The 16,309-nt window shown below is 42.3% G+C and overlaps 1 protein-coding gene across 4 annotated transcripts in view; it reads right to left on the bottom strand.

Annotated features, from left to right (window-relative positions):
• The window catches only part of supt3h (SPT3 homolog, SAGA and STAGA complex component), a 321,572-nt gene that overhangs the window by 29,426 nt on the left and 275,837 nt on the right, over nt 1–16,309 (bottom strand). The window contains exon 12 of one of the 4 annotated variants that reach the window (XM_012970256.3): nt 10,520–10,774. Within the exon in view, the coding sequence (XP_012825710.1) occupies nt 10,691–10,774 (84 nt within the window). The 3' untranslated portion in view covers nt 10,520–10,690. 4 annotated transcript variants of the gene reach the window in all.

Here is a 16,309-nt window from a genome sequence, read left to right as displayed (position 1 = left end):
AGGTTGAACCAAGGCTCAATCACGACCAGTGATAAGGAGGTCCCTACCTATAAGGTGTAGGCCATGTTGGGTTCTATTACAGTAAAGCTGGTAAAGTTTTCTCTTCACTTACACATCAATGCTTGTGGGTGAAATTTATAGCCAATTTACCCTTCTAGATATTTGAACTATGGCCAAAAGAGTAATTGTATGATCCATTTTTTACCTTGTTATGAGTTAGGGCGGCACTGACTATTGGTGGAACCTCAAACTGGGGCTTGAATTGAAAAAGTCCAAACAATGCCCTAAAGGAATGTGTCAATTGGAATTTATTGGTCCCTAGTGAACAAGGAGAGGATGGCCCTTCCAGCCTTTTTTTTTTTTTTTTTTTACAGTTTATACCAGAGGTTCCACTTCCCAGAAGCGGAAGAAAATGGAGCCCGTCTCAGGCTTTGAACAATTTATTACATATTAGAACATGAAAGCTAAGGGTAATGGGTTGCCACCTTTTTTGGAAAGAAAACTGGCCTTCCTATATATCTCCCCATTAATAATATTGGCATCAAGTATCATTTTCACCGGCCAGGCCAGCAGAATACCAGCTGGGTGGTAACCCTATACGCGTAACTGGTTGCTGTGGGTAACTGCTCTGGGTCAGTTTAGCACCTATGTTAGTTAATCAGTCCCAACAACTTTTTTTTTTTCTTAAGTTTTTTGATAGAAATACTTCAATTGATGTTCAAAATGAGGTGCCCATCATTTCTGAAGGATCTCAGGACCTTTGAGATGAACGTTTCAATGAGAAAATGACGACATGAAGACTTCAGAAAGTAGAAAAATAGCCATAAATCTAGATCTATCGGTGAAATACACATTTTTTTCTATTTAAGGTTGAACCAAGGCTCAATCTCGACCATTGATAAGGAGGTCCCTACCTATAAGGTGTAGGCCATGTTGGGTTCTATTACACTGAAGCATATACTGTACAGCTGGTAAAGTTTTCTCTTCACTTACACATCAATGCTAAGGTGATGGGGGGATTGCTAAAAAGATTTTTATGGGGGTCCACTAACAAAGCTTGTTTTTTTTTTATGCCAGAGGTTCCACATGCCTTTATAGAAGCAGAAGAAAATGGAGCCTGTCTCAGGCTTTGAACAATTTATTACATATTAGAACATAAAAGCTAAGGGTAATGGGTTGCCACCTTCCTATATATCTCCCCGTTAATAATATTGGCATCAAGTATCATTTTCACCAGCCAGGCCAGTAAAATACCAGCTGGGTGGTAACCCTATCTGCGAAACCGATTGGTTGCTGTGGGTAACTGCTCTGGGTCAGTTTAGCACCTATGTTAGTTAATCAGTCCCAACAACTTTTTTTTTTTTCTTCAAGTTTTAACTTATGAAGTGGGAAGAGAGGGAGAAAAGTCAGTTGTTCTTGCAACGAGTGTAAAGGGTAAGGGGGAAAAATAAAGCTCCGGGCAGGCATTAAAATATCATTTGCAGTGGTTTCACTGCGGTTTATTTTGCAGGAGTAATTATCCCGAACAGCCTCTGTGATGTTTTCTCTCCTGGCCCCGGTTTAATCGCCAATTTCAGACTCACTCACTGTAGCCTTTGGCATTTCGCTTAAAAAGGGCTAAAATGGGATATTGCCATGCTTAATAGACTTTGCTATAAGATTTCAGATTTGTTCTTTGTATTGTCTAGAGTGTGTGTGTGTGTGACCTACAAACCGACAGGAACCTTCCTGATAAACAATCATTTCTACGTGTTTTCGCACAGCCCCCTATCACAGGTTTATAGGGTTTGTATTATGAATGTAGGAATATGTCAATATTATTCTACATTGGCTTTCTGGAGCTGGGGTGGGGAACGGTAGGTGTGACTGAATTGATGTCTATCTTCACACTATGTAATTGCTAACTGCCTGCTCAATAAACCCTGCAGGCAGACAAAGGGGCAGTAATGCCGTTGGGGGCGGGGTGATTCGGGTAAAATATGCCACTGGTAATATTTCAAGGGGACAAGCTGTTAATCTTCGAGGCTTTGAGCAAAATGTCTATAAAGGGAAGGCTGCTAAGTCCATAACTACCATAACTAGACTGTTTTAGGGCATGGACCCTCACAATCAAAGCAGAATAATGACACTTATGGAGAGATATGGTTAAATACGATACCCCCATAGCAGCAGTTCCCAAATGGTGGGGCTGGTCCCTCTTGAGGCACCCCACCTAAAGACCACTTCAGGTAAGATCTGGGAAGGATGCTAATTTGCTCTCTTAAATACTCCTAGAAGACGAACGTAAAGGTCTTGGTGAAATTTATAGCCAATTTCCGAATTTATCCTTCTGGATATTTGAACTATGGCTAAATGGCCAAAAGAGTAATTGTGTGATCCATTTTTTACCTTGTTCGTTAGCTAGGGCAGCACTGACTAGTGGTGGAACCTCAAACTGGGGCTTGAACTGAAAAAGTCCAAACAATGCCCTAAAGGAACGTGTCTATTGGAATTCCCTTGTGAACAAGGAGGCCCTTCCAGCCTAAAGGAAAGTTTCCCTGAGATAGAAGGCAGTAGGACATATTTAATACCACTGATAGATTTAGCACCAGTGCAGGAACCCATAGCAACCAAGAAACCGGTAGCTTGGATAAGTCAACTGCATGCTAGAGAAAGTCTGATGTATTGCTTGGCCTAAACTTTACAGAGGACCATAAGTATGGGATCAATGGTTGTGCTACTAGCATCAAGACCCCATTGGATTAGGGCTCAGGAGAATCCAGAGGTTCTAGAGAAGTGGTTCTCAACTTTTCTAAAGCCGCAACCCTTTAATACAGTTCCTCATGTTGTGGTGACCCCCAACCATAAAATTATTCCTAAGACCATCGGAAATATGTGTTTTCCGATGGTCTTAGGCGACCCCTGTGAAAGGGTTGTTCGACCCCCAAAGGGGGCCCAACCCACAGATTAAGAACCGCTGTTCTAGAGCCTGTGGGACACCATATGATCTATGTAATAACTTCTAAGCATTGACTGCACTGTCATCACACTGCTCTATGTTCAATTATCTGCATTTTAATACATCTTTACTGAATTATCTAAGCACAAAACCTGTAGGAACTCCCATTGCCATTTCCCTTTGTGTATCCAGCCGGCACTAAGAGCTGATCTCATGTCAATCAGGTTACAGGATATAGAGTGCCTAGATAGACTGCTTGGCCTAAACTTTACAGAGGAGCATTAGCATGGGATCAATGGTTGTGCCACCAACATCAAGACCCCATGGGATTAGGGCTCAGGAGAATCTAGAGGTTCTAGAGCCTGTGGGACACCATATGATCTATGTATTACTTCTGAGCATTGACTGCACTCTCTATGTTCAATTACCTGCATTTTAATACATCGTTAGTGAATTATTTAAGCTCAAAAACTGTAGGAACCTCATGTTCACATCTTATAAGGTAGAACAAAAGTCATCTTGTTCCTTTCCCATTGCCATTTCCCTTTGCGTATCCAGCCGGCACTAAGAGCTGATCTCATGTAAATCAGGTTGGCGGCAATGTGCTGTCAGTCAGGTTACAGGATATAGAGTTCCTACATAGATTACTTAGCCTAAACTTTACAGAGGAGCATTAGTATGGGATCAATGGTTGTGCCACCAGCATCAAGACCCCATGGGATTAGGAGAATCTAGAGGTTCTAGAGCATGTGGGACACCATATGATCTATGTATTACTTCTGAGCATTGACTGCACTGTCTCTATGTTCAATTACCTGCATTTTAATACATCTTTACTTAATTATCTAAGCACAAAAACTGTAGGAACCTTCATTGGCACATCTTATAAGGTAGAACAAAAGTCATCTTGTTCCTTTCCCATTGCCATTTCCCTTTGCGTATCCAGCCGGCACTAAGAGCTGATCTCATGTAAATCAGGTTGGCGGCAATGTGCTGTCAATCAGGTTGCAGGATATAGAGTGCCTAGATAAGCCAACGTGCCTCTTGCACTGGGGCAGGTGAGAGTCCCAAAGCCGGTGAACATATTTCCTCTTACCATAAAACCAGGCTGGAGGCGGCCAAGTGTATGTCAGAAGTGACTTCCAATGACCACATGTTCCGTAGTGTTTGCTCAGAGTAATTTTATATGTTTTTCTTCTTGGGCCTAATTTTCTTTAATATGCTGTTACGTTTTCCAGAGCTGCGCTCTTTTAGTCCTTCTCACTTGTTGACTAAAATGTGGGAGGTGAAAGCTCACCTATTAAGAAAAATGACTTTCTGAGATTCCCCCGGGGCTAAAAAGGATATAAAATGGCAACCCTGCCAGAAATCTGTTGCTATTAACGCTTTGCCTGCCGCCCAGGCTCCCTGGAAGTAAAGCCACGGGAGGGATAACGTTGGGTTAAAACAGCTTCTAAATACAAATCCCCTATCACCGACCATGTTTGGACTTTGTGGTTTTGGAATGGCAGTAAAACAACAATTCTGACATCCCTGGATTTGACATGTTCCCATAATTTACACCTTTATTTTTAGGTCCCACAAACCCAAAACTGTTTTTTGTTTTCCTTGTATTTACATTTTCCAGCAATCTTCCCCGGTCCCCTGAGAAAAGTAAAATACAGATCCAACTGTGTTGATTTTCTTTTCTGCTTCTCCCCAGTCTTGAAGGCAAATCAGTGCAATTATACAATGAGTCCTATTTATATTTTATAGAAAGAATAATGCATTGTAAGAAAAGGATCCGATATCTTTTGTGTGGGGAACTGGGGAATTACTAGGAATGCATTGAATCCAAGATCTGGTTGGGAATTGGCCTAATGTGAGTAAGAGCCAGGGCTTGGCCCAACCAAATCTGAACCCTAATTATTTCATGCCTTTTTTACATTATCACATGACTTTAGACCAACCAATTAATTCTAAAATCGACTGGAGCCCCCAGGCAGTAGCCCCCACCACCCCAGTCCGACGCTGCCTATTGTAAAATATAAGAATATTATTAGTCACCGAGGAGTTCCATGACCATATGAGAGCACGAGGCTATATAAAAGCACGAGACATGGAGCTACAAGATGAATTCTAATATCCTCATATTATACAACAGGGGGTTGCTTTATTTATTATAATACACGAGTTTCAGTGAGTCATGTGACAGAAATTATATCATTAAGCTCTGATTATATCTGATGACCTCACTAAGCACTGTTTATAGTTACATAGGGTTGAAAAAAGACCAGAGTCCATCAAGTTCAACCCTTCCAAGTAAACCCAGCACCCACACCCTATACTTACCTATCTATACACTCACATACATAAACTATATATACACCCACTAATACTAACTGTAGATATTAGTATCACAATAGCCTTGGATAAGGCTGTAATCTACAGGATATTCAGGGCTTTTGTGTATTATAAAAAGTAATATACCCCTTAAGGTGGCCATACAGGGGCCGATTCTAGCTGCCGATATCGGTCCCTTAGGCAGCTTATGGGCCGTGTATGGGCACTAACGATGGGCCTGCTCGACCAATATCTGGCCTGAAATCGGGCAGATCTTGATCGGGCAGGTTTGAGTTTTAGTTGGACCTTTTTATTAATCCCCTTGGTGTGGAGATGATGGAAAGGCTGGCATCCGTCTGTTCGGGACCGCATCAACGAGCCAATGCGGTCCCGAACAGACGGATGCCTATACCTGTTGTTTTAATTCAAATTAGCCCGATTTAGCCCACCCGTAGGTGAGGATATCGGGAGAAGATCCACTCGCTTGGCAACTGACCACCTTTACACTGTCTGGACATAAAAAGGTGCTCCATTGTCTTTGCTCTTCCGGGAACCTTCCCACTAGAGGAATATGCTTCAATTCAGCTACAAAAGCATTAGTGAGGTTGGGCACTGATGTTGGGGATCAGGCCTGGCTTATACAATTGAGCAGTTAGAGCCTTTGTGGTATAGTGGATAAGTGTCAACCCTGCCAAGGGGGGAACTAGCTGTAGCACCCACCTTTACACTGTCTGGACACCAGCCTTTCCATTATCTCCACACCAAGGGGATTAATAAAAAGGTGCTCCTCTGTTTACTGATATAACAGCCTTTAAGGTGCCCATACACGTGAAAATTTGCTCACTTGACGAGGTCGGCAAGCGAGCGGATCTTCACCCGATATCCCCACCTACGGGTGGGCGATATCGGGGAACATGTAGGCTAATTCGATCGTTTGGCCGGAAAAGTAAAGGTCTCCATACACGATCGAACTATAATGGCGGCAATGGGGCAGTCGGTTCGGGGACCGCATCAACGGGCCGACTTGTTCCCCGATACAATTGAATCTTTTAACCTGCCCAATCGATATCTGCCTGATTTCAGGCCAGATATCGGTCGGGTATGGCTGACGTTTCTGCCCCTACACGGGCCAATAAGCTGCCGAATCGGTCCAAGGTACCTATATCGGCAGCTAAAGTCGGCCTGTGTATGGGGGCCTTTACTTTTCTGGGAAGATTCCCACTAGAGGTTGGTGCTTCAAATCAGCCACAAAAGCATTAGTGAGGTTGGGCACTGATGTTGGGGATCAGGCCTGGCTTACACACTTGAGCAGTTAGAGCCTCTGTGGCATAGTGTATACAGTAAGTGTGAACCCTGCCAAGGCGGGAACATGGAACCACAACCTGTGTGTGTCATTGGCCTTATGTTGTGTTTCGTGATTTCCAAGGAAACAACGTTAACAGAGGGTCTCGTACGATATTTGGGAATGGGAAGAGTGTGCCCATAGAGGAGCTCTGTAATAGGTGTCTCTCCTACACCCATAATTGGTCAGTATAATGTCTAACAGAAAAAACTTGAATTAAAACTAAATTGCAGTTTGTTGCCTAATTCTCCAAGGACCCGGCTTTTTGTCTGCAGAAACAGTGTAAAAAAATCTATGCCCCGACGTCCACAAAGGATTGTTAAAATGATATAAAGGAATTGGATTTCCTGGAATCAGATCCGAAGGCAAATGGAAATGTAATGGATTCCAAGCCTTTATCTGCACGGCCTGTTCCTTGCCAAGAATCACTAAGGAACCTATAAAGTGTTTCCTTGGGCGAGCTGCAAATGAACATTTATAGCTTTTTGTGCCAAATAGTCTGTAAAACACCGTTCAGTCACAGAGGTTAACAAATCTGAATTAGGACGCGGCGTAGGGGTCTTCAGGTTTTCCTACCCAGCTCCACTGGTGATCTTCCTGTCAGGGGAAGTGAGTACAACCCCGGAATAATACTGTCTGCAACCATCCGCTCAGGCCGGGACCCGGGGAACACAAACAAAGCTGCACACAGTCTGCAAATAATCTCCATTCCCCACTTGCTGTACATATAGGGGTATATTTATCATGCTGTGTAAAAAGTAGAGTTTAGCATTACCCGTGATGTTGCCCAGGGCAACCAATCAGCAATTGGATTTCAACAGTTAGAAAAACAAAGCAAAGCATAAACAAGTCCAGTTGCTTCAAATTTATTTATACTAGATATACCATGACCTGGATGAATGAAAATCTTCATAGACAAAGCAAAGCATTCTGATTGGCTGCTAGGAGCAACATCACCGGTAATGTTTTACTCCACTTTTTACACAGCATGATAAATATACCCCATAGTGAGGTTCCTATGGGCACTAGTAACAGATATACTCAGGTAACGGGGTAAGAATGGGTTATTTATTGCTTAACATGCACCTCACCAACAGCTGAACCCCAATGTTGCCAACTATGTATATACGGCTTATATTCCCCAAGCTGGAATATATATATCAGTAAATATTGCCCTTTTACATCCTTTCCCTTGAGCCGCCATTTAGTGATGGGCTGTGTGCTCCCTCAGAGATCAGCTGACAGGAAGTGATGCAGCTCTAACTGTAGCAGGAAGTAGTGTGGGAGTAAAAGGCAGAACTCTGTCCATTCATTGGTTGATGGGGCCTAGCATGTATGTGTGCCTTGGCTTGTTTGTGTGCACTGTGACTCCTATGATCCCAGGGGGCGGCCCTTAGTACTTAAAATGGCAGTTTCCTATTTAGGATTACCCAATGGCACATACTACTAAACAAGTATATTTATATGAAAATGGTTTATTTAGATGACGCAGGGTTTTACATATGAGCTGTTTATGCAATATATTTTTATAGAGACCTACATTGTTTGGGGGTATAGTTTCCAGCTTAAAGGGTGGACCAGTGATTATTGCCTGACCTGCAAGTGCAATGGGGGGGTTTAGGTAAATACCATTCAAGGGAACAGAGGGGCAATTGGCCAAGCTCCTTATTACCTCCACCAACCCTTCTATTGCTGCAGATGGGGCATTACCTAGCAGTGCATGGAGGGAAATTAGGGTGGTGGTTTAACCAGCCAAACAGTCAAAAAATGTCTCTTTTGACAGATTCATCTGTCAAATATCAAAAGTCTGTCCAATGAAATGCTATAAAAGTATTCCAGCATAGGGATTCCCCTGTACTAAGCACAATTCAGCAGGAACAGCCCCCTAAGTTTGCTCATAGCCTGTACAGAGAGATACCATAAAACTATGGCACATAGGGATTCCCCTGTACTAAGCACAATTCAGCAGGAACAGCCCCCTACGTTTGCTCATAGCCTGTACAGAGAGATACCATAAAACTATGGCACATAGGGATTCCCCTGTACTAAGCACAATTCAGCAGGAACAGCCCCCTAAGTTTGCTCATAGCCTGTACAGAGAGATACCATAAAACTATGGCACATAGGGATTCCCCTGTACTAAGCACAATTCAGCAGGAACAGCCCCCTACGTTTGCTCATAGCCTGTACAGAGAGATACCATAAAACTATGGCACATAGGGATTCCCCTGTACTAAGCACAATTCAGCAGGAACAGAGGAACAGCCCCCTAAGTTTGCTCATAGCCTGTACAGAGAGATACCATAAAACTATGGCAGCATAGGGATTCCCCTGTACTAAGCACAATTCAGCAGGAACAGCCCCCTAAGTTTGCTCATAGCCTGTACAGAGAGATCCCATAAAACTATGGCAGCATAGGGATTCCCCTGTACTAAGCACAATTCAGCAGGAACAGCCCCCTAAGTTTGCTCATAGCCTGTACAGAGAGATCCCATAAAACTATGGCACATAGGGATTCCCCTGTACTAAGCACAATTCAGCAGGAACAGCCCCCTAAGTTTGCTCATAGCCTGTACAGAGAGATCCCATAAAACTATGGCACATAGTAAGCACAATTCAGCAGGAAGATTTGCCTTCAAAAGCTCCCACAAAACAATGTTACCAGAGAGATAAAACAATATATTTGAGGGGAAGGAGATCATCCAAAAAGGTAAATATTGCTTAAAACATTACAGAACAGCAGTTTTGGCCTAATCTCCGCGAGCAAATGGCTGGAAATACACATCTAAGCAAAACAAAAGTAATTAGCCGGCGCTTATCACAAACGTGTCCTTGAAGATGAAAATATGTTTGTGAGCAAAATCCTTTAGTGATTGGAGTGTAAATGTCAGGCTAATTTAGGAAAGGAGCTAAAATAAGTAGGAACCAGATACATTATCAGGCTGTTCTGAAAACAAACGAAATGCTAAAAACAAGATTATTTTCCTCTTCCCTCGCAAACAAAAGCTCTGTTAGAAATTAGAAACCCCATTTTATTCTTAGTGATTTGGGTCCAGAGTTCCGATTGGCTCTGCATTCATACGGGGCAGAAGTTAGGGGCACTCAAACGTGGGGCTTGTTTGGAGGCATAGTGGGCTAGTAAGTACCCATAGTACTGCACCAAAATCCCACCGGCAAAAGCGTCTCTCTATCCCCCATATGTTATTAAAGGCATAAAGTTTGCCCAGGAGCAGTATCCCATAGCAACCAATAAGATATTTGCATTTAAACAGGTGACCAGGAAATGCTACCTGCTGACTGGTTGCTATGGGTGATAAAATTAATCTATTTGCTGAATCTGTAACACTGTTTGTACACCATGGGGGGCATGTCCAGGACCAGTGATCCCCGACCAGTGGCTCGGGGGGAACATGTTGCTCACCAACCCCTTGGATGTTGCTCTCAGTGGCCTCAAAGTAGGTGCCATTTCTACATTTCTGGCTTGGAGACAAGTTTTGGTTGTGTGTTGACAGATTCCCTTACAAGATGGCAGCCAATTAAAATGAGGGAATTGAGTTTTATCTTTTGCCTTTTGCCTCTGAAAAGATGCAACCTCGGTCATTATGACATCAATTAGCTTGGGCCTCCCGTGTCTGCAGGTAGGAACTAAAGTGTAGCTCCATGTGTGACTCCTACACCTACAATCTGGCAAGTAAAATTCCTCTATTGTTACATTACACAAACATGGTGCCATATAAAAGGATTCATAGATGACGACATTTACCGACAAATGCCTTTTTTGTGCTGTTTTTGCCCCTTCCCCTTGAGCCGACGGAAGCTTAATGCCATTAAAATAAACCACTGCATTTGCTGAAACTCTTTATTCTTTGTAAGAACATTGAAAAACTGATGTCACAATGCGGGGAAATTCTAGGGCTGAACTCGCTGCTTCTGCTGAAAGCAACATGTGGAAAGCAGTAACGAGGCCTCCCATTTCATGTTACTTTGCAAATATTATTCCTGGGAATGCCATGGCAACGAGGGAGAAAGCCATCAAATTCAGTCGGCTCTAGTTTATGCCCTTTAACTTGCTGCCGAAAAATTGAGTGTCACAATTTATTCTGTTTTCGAATGCTCGTGCCAGCAAAAAGAAAGGAAGAGAAATAGGCCCGGCCATTCCGTAACCATCTGGGCTGAAAAGAAATATATATATATAAATCCCCTAATGTTTTTCCAGTAGCAGTACGATGCAGAATTACTCTTCAATAATTGCCTATAAAACTTACAAGCCAAATGTCTTTTGAATGCGAAGCAGATTCTGCGGCACTGGGCCACACTTGCCTTTGGTGGTGCCGTGGCCTATACATCTTATTGTAAGGGGGGGGGGGATATGGCATAAATAATACAAGTTGTGGATGCCGTCTCTGAACTGCCAGGTGGAAATCACATTAAATAAACCTAAATGATTGGCTTATTTTTCCACTTAAGTTTAAGTGCAGCCTAATGCACTGTTCTGGCACTTGGGTGGAAACAATATATATGCGGCTCACAAATCTGGGCACCAGTCAGGAATTCTGCAAACTGTACTGGCGGTAGATCATTTTTTATTTGATCGTCCAAAAATGCCTAAATTCGCTTTTCTTCGTCCTTCCCACCATATCTTCACCAAATATAAATCAACTGCAATATCTTTCTTTGTTAATGTGGTGCTATACAAAGACTGTTCCTTATTCACCAGCTGCCCCAGCAGAGCTAACAATCTAACACACAAACACAACCTATACTTAAAACCAGTATATTTGTGGATATAGGAACCAAGGCAAGCCCACCTCAATGCATACAGACCATACCCCTCACCATTCAATTTGGAAGCCAAAGGAATGGGGCAAAGGCTACGTCTTGATGTACCAGAACCCTCTACACAACAGAATGGTCCCATAATAGTACAGATGGAGAAGAGGAATGGATATTTGCCATTTTGGTTTTGTGCCTAAATCTGGCAAGCAGTTATTGGGTTTAAGATAGCTCTGCATGGCTTCTGTGGCCAACCAAATATATGGCCGACAATGCAAGTCTGCTAACAAACCATAGAAAGTTCAAAAATACCTATATTCACTTTTCTTCGTCCTTCCCACCATATCTTCACCAAATATAAATCAACTGCAATATCTTTCTTTGTTAATGTGGTGCTATACAAAGACTGTTCCTTATTCACCAGCTGCCCCAGTAGAGCTAACAATCTAACACACACACACACACAAACTTGGAGTTAAAATCAGTATATTTGTGGATATAAGAACCAAGGCAAGCCCACCTCGATGCATACAGACCATACCTTTCACCATTCAACTTGGAAGCCAAAGTACCAACAGGACATGGGGCAAAAGCTATATCTTGATGTACCAGAACCCTCTGCCCAACAGAAATGGTCCCATAATAGTACAGATAGAGAAGAGGAATGGATATGGCCTCATACATTGTTATGATGCCATTTTGGTTTTGTGCTAAAATCTGGCAAGCAGTTAATGGGTTTAAGATAGCTCTGCATGGCTTCTGTGGCTATCCAGTACTTAGATTGTAAGCTCTACGGGGCAGGGACCTCCTCCCTACTGTGTCTCATACCACATGGCACTTATTCCCTGTGCATTTATATATATTTATTGTATTTATTTATTATATCACTTGTCCTCCCTGTGTGTAATTGTGTATATTGTAAGATTGTACAGTGCTGCGTACCCTTGTGGCGCTTTATAAATTAAGTTATACATACATACATACATACAGTGCATTTAGTGCACGACGAGTTGCACTGCCTTCAACAACACTACTGCCTAAATAAAAATTCTCTTAGTCTGTTGGAAACTTAGAACAGATATCAAAAACATAGAAGGTCTTGGGGTGCCACACCAGTGATAAAAAATAAAAAAAGTTCCAAACAAGGGCTATGATTGGTTGTCTCTTAGTTCAGTGTTGGTTGCCATCTTTTAAGAATAAATGTACCAGCCAGCAGGGGGGCAGCGACAAAAGGGATGGTGGTCTGTGATGTAATAAGGGTGGGGCAATGATGTCATGGAAGTCTAGAAGAGGCTCCAGAAGGAGAAAAAGGAAGAGTAGGTTTTGCCAGGTTCTGGGAAGATTGGGGGCTGGGACGATCAGGGGTTTAAGAGGGTCCGAACGTTAGGGTTTTACAAATTTGTAATACCGGCCTGATAGTTTACTGCCTAAGCTGGTAACATACAGAAACACCAGCCTGCTGGGAACCCTAGTTGGGCAGCACACTTGTATCTTTGTGCCTCCAAGACACAAACTGAAGAAGGAGCATCTGCTTTGGGGCCACTGGGAGCAACAACATGGGGGTCGAGAAGCATCATGTTCCTCGCGAGCCCCTGATTGGGGATCCCTGCCTTAGAATACACATATTCACTAATGGAGGATATAAAAGCACTGGGATATTGTGGTACCCAATACTGGTTAGAAATTACAGAGGAGTGTGACCTTCAGAGAATGCTTATGTATAGGAAATGTGAAATCAAGCCGATCCCAGGCACAAAGAAGCCATTCTGCATCCGCGGCTCGTGCTTTTAATAATGCAGACACGTTGCGTGAAGTGCCAAGGTACTCTGCCCTATTTACTGACGGCTGGCATAATACGGCACGCTGGCTCTGGCCGATTTATAGAGAGCAGCAGGCATGAATTAAACGAGCTGGAACTCAAAGCTGTCCCTTTGTAAAAACAGTCTTTTCTTCACCACCACCTTCCTATTTGTCTAGAATCTGTAAAAAGCCAATGCGCTGTTTATTTTGTATAATAAAAGGGGGTTTGGCAAGGAAGGAAGTCATTTGTGTGGTTATTTAGGCGTCTGTCACCAGCTTCAAAAGTCTGGATAGCTTTACATATTATTTAACAGCCTGGGTCATGTCATGATCACAGTACGGCTGAGCCTAACGACATCGCTTTGCACCAAACTTGATTAGGGCTGTGAATGTGCTGAAAGGAAAGGGGGGAGGCAAGAAGCAACGTGTAATATAAACATGCACCTTTCACTCACATATAATAGTTACTCATGGTGCAACGGAGGCTCACGTAGGGTCATATTGACTTTCACCTTTTAGGTTTCCATATTGAAATTAGATTGAGAGCTTGGTCACGCTAGAGACTTTGGTCAACGTAGAGTCGGACAAGCCGTCTGTAGTGTAAATCAGTTGCAAGTGTTCAAATCTGTTCTCCTGTTCTACTGACATTCAAGGCTACTCCCACAGGAGATGTCTCGCAAGGTCTGACTGGGGCTGTCACTCCAGCGCTGGAACGTGACGGGACGTTGGTCTTATTGGACATGTCACATCACACACTTGGGACACTCATACGGTGAACATTCCCCCATACTAATCCGTGCATCTAGTTAGCGGTACTATTGCCCCAAAGCTATGGAAATAAACCAGCAAGTCACGTAGAAAGACGTGTTCTGAACCTACGGATTAGGAACCAAATGGAGGTTCATCTATAAGTTAATAAGTCTCATTTAAAACTCATTTCCACGAATGTCAGTCATTTTTTAAAAGATCTGAATTGAAAAAGCACGAACGAAAAAAAAAACGTCAGGGAAAAAACATAAAAAACTTGACTTTCTCGTATTGTTGCACAAATGACGGTATCGAAAAACCCGCAAACCTCTAAAACCACAAAGCAAAGAAAGATCCTTCAGATGTAAAAGGGACACCTGCCATTGACTTCTACGTGATCTCGACAGGTTTTACATAGCGTATTTTTGCTTCTGGATTTTTTTTGGTGGTTTTGTCGCACTAAAAAAATTGCTAAATATTTTTCTGTGACAAAATTGTGTTTTGGCGGAAAAAAATTCCAAATCATGGAAAAAAATGGAGCATTAGTAAATGCCCCCCACAAACGAGGGACAAATTTATACAATAATTGAGCATTTGAGCTTAAATTTCTTGATTAATCTTGAACGACACAATAGATTTATTCATTTTGCCCCTTTGTGTTGTGAAACTGAGAGAGTGGAACCATTTAATGTCAGGACTGACAAGGTGACGCCTTCAACAATTGGCGAAAAAAAATCTGTAAAACAAACTTGAATTTCCTTCTTTGTTGATCTGAGTGGCATCTTGGTCGGTTTTGATACAGGGATAAAACATCTCATTGGTTGAAGATCGATAATTAGTAAATCCATTTCCATAGTTTTGGAAAATTCATCAGGAGATCTAGAACCTGTCACAAATGATCATTAATAAAGTGTTTTCCCCTTTTTGGTTATGTCATTGGACGGGGTGGGACCAGGCGTGGTGTGACACATGTGGCAGTCAGAAGAACAGTACACGTGGTATGGACACGTTCCCAGTCACATGACCTATTAGGCATACGTCGTACTTGACCCCTTTTCTGTTTTGTTTCTAATGGCAACGTGTAAAAAGTTTAAATAATATTTGTGGGAAGTGCTTAAAGGGGCACTAAACCCTGCTGCACTGCTCAACCAAATTATACTCAACTGTTTTTGAACTAAAAACCCCAGAATAATGTAACATATAATAAGGTCGAGGCATCAGGGGTGTATTCTTAAAGTGATATTACAAAATAGAACTTTTCACCAAACCTCCATTAAAATGCAAAAAAATCCTCCAATGAGAAATGGGTAAATCTGGCTCCCTGTTCTTTGTTCCTGCAATTGGAGTTGGGATAAGGGCAGTTTCCCAGCACTGAACAAGTTATTCCTGTGTCTGATTCCAGTGCCATATAATGAAAATTATATATAATGACATAATTATCTCTATGGGGCTGATTCATTATAACACGAGTTCGAATCCCGAACGGGAAAAATTCGGATTGGATACGATAATTTCTGAAGATCGTAAATATCACGAAAATGCTTACGAAAAAATTGTATTAGTCATGATAATATCGTATTGGCGATCCAAAAGTCACGAAATTTTAGTACCGAACGTTTGTAAACAGCGGCAGAACCTTTCCAAATTTTTTGCGCTAGCGAATGAGAAAGTTGCGCGGTTGTAGGAAAAAGTGAAAATGCGCTCGGAGCGTTCAAATGAATGTTCGTGTCTTAATAAATCTCCCCCTATATGTAAGATACCAGCTGGGAATCAGTGTTCTCATTGGTTATTTTTCTTGCATCTATAATGAAGTTTTAGAAATGCAAGACAAATAACCAATGAGAATGTAGATTCCCAGCACTGTCAGCCATCTTGCTGTTATCTTACATATAAAGATAATTATGACATTTTTCCCGTCATTATATGGCACAGGAATCAGACATGGGGATAAAGGGACAGACTTGTTCAGTGCTGGGAAACTGTGCTTATTGCTTCCATGCAATGGCTCCGGCATAGGGGCGGGGCAGGCAATATATGATTGACAGCTCAGATTTTTATTATACAGCTTTTTATGTGTGGGCGACAGCTCCCCTTTACAGGCTCTAGGCCTAACACTTAACAACTCCCAACACACAGAACCATAACGTTCGCGGAATTTTTCACTTACAATTCTATTCCGTCCCAACGGGGGAAAAAACGTTAATGGAAAACTAAACCCTGAAATGGTTATTTTATCATTATTTTCCCCCCGTTAATACGTATTATTCTCCAATTCAAAATACCGTAATACTTTATTAGTCTTTTACGGGGCAGAAAAGCTTCGCGGCCGTAATACCCTCTCGCCGCATTTAGCCGTTTATTGCGCGGAGCCTTTTATAACATGAAGG

Source organism: Xenopus tropicalis, chromosome 5 (genome assembly GCF_000004195.4).
Source record: "Xenopus tropicalis strain Nigerian chromosome 5, UCB_Xtro_10.0, whole genome shotgun sequence".
In the NCBI taxonomy this organism is placed as follows: Eukaryota; Metazoa; Chordata; class Amphibia; order Anura; family Pipidae; genus Xenopus; species Xenopus tropicalis.
The sequence above is the reverse complement of the archived record's forward strand: the minus strand, read 5'-3'. Positions and strand labels throughout refer to the sequence as shown.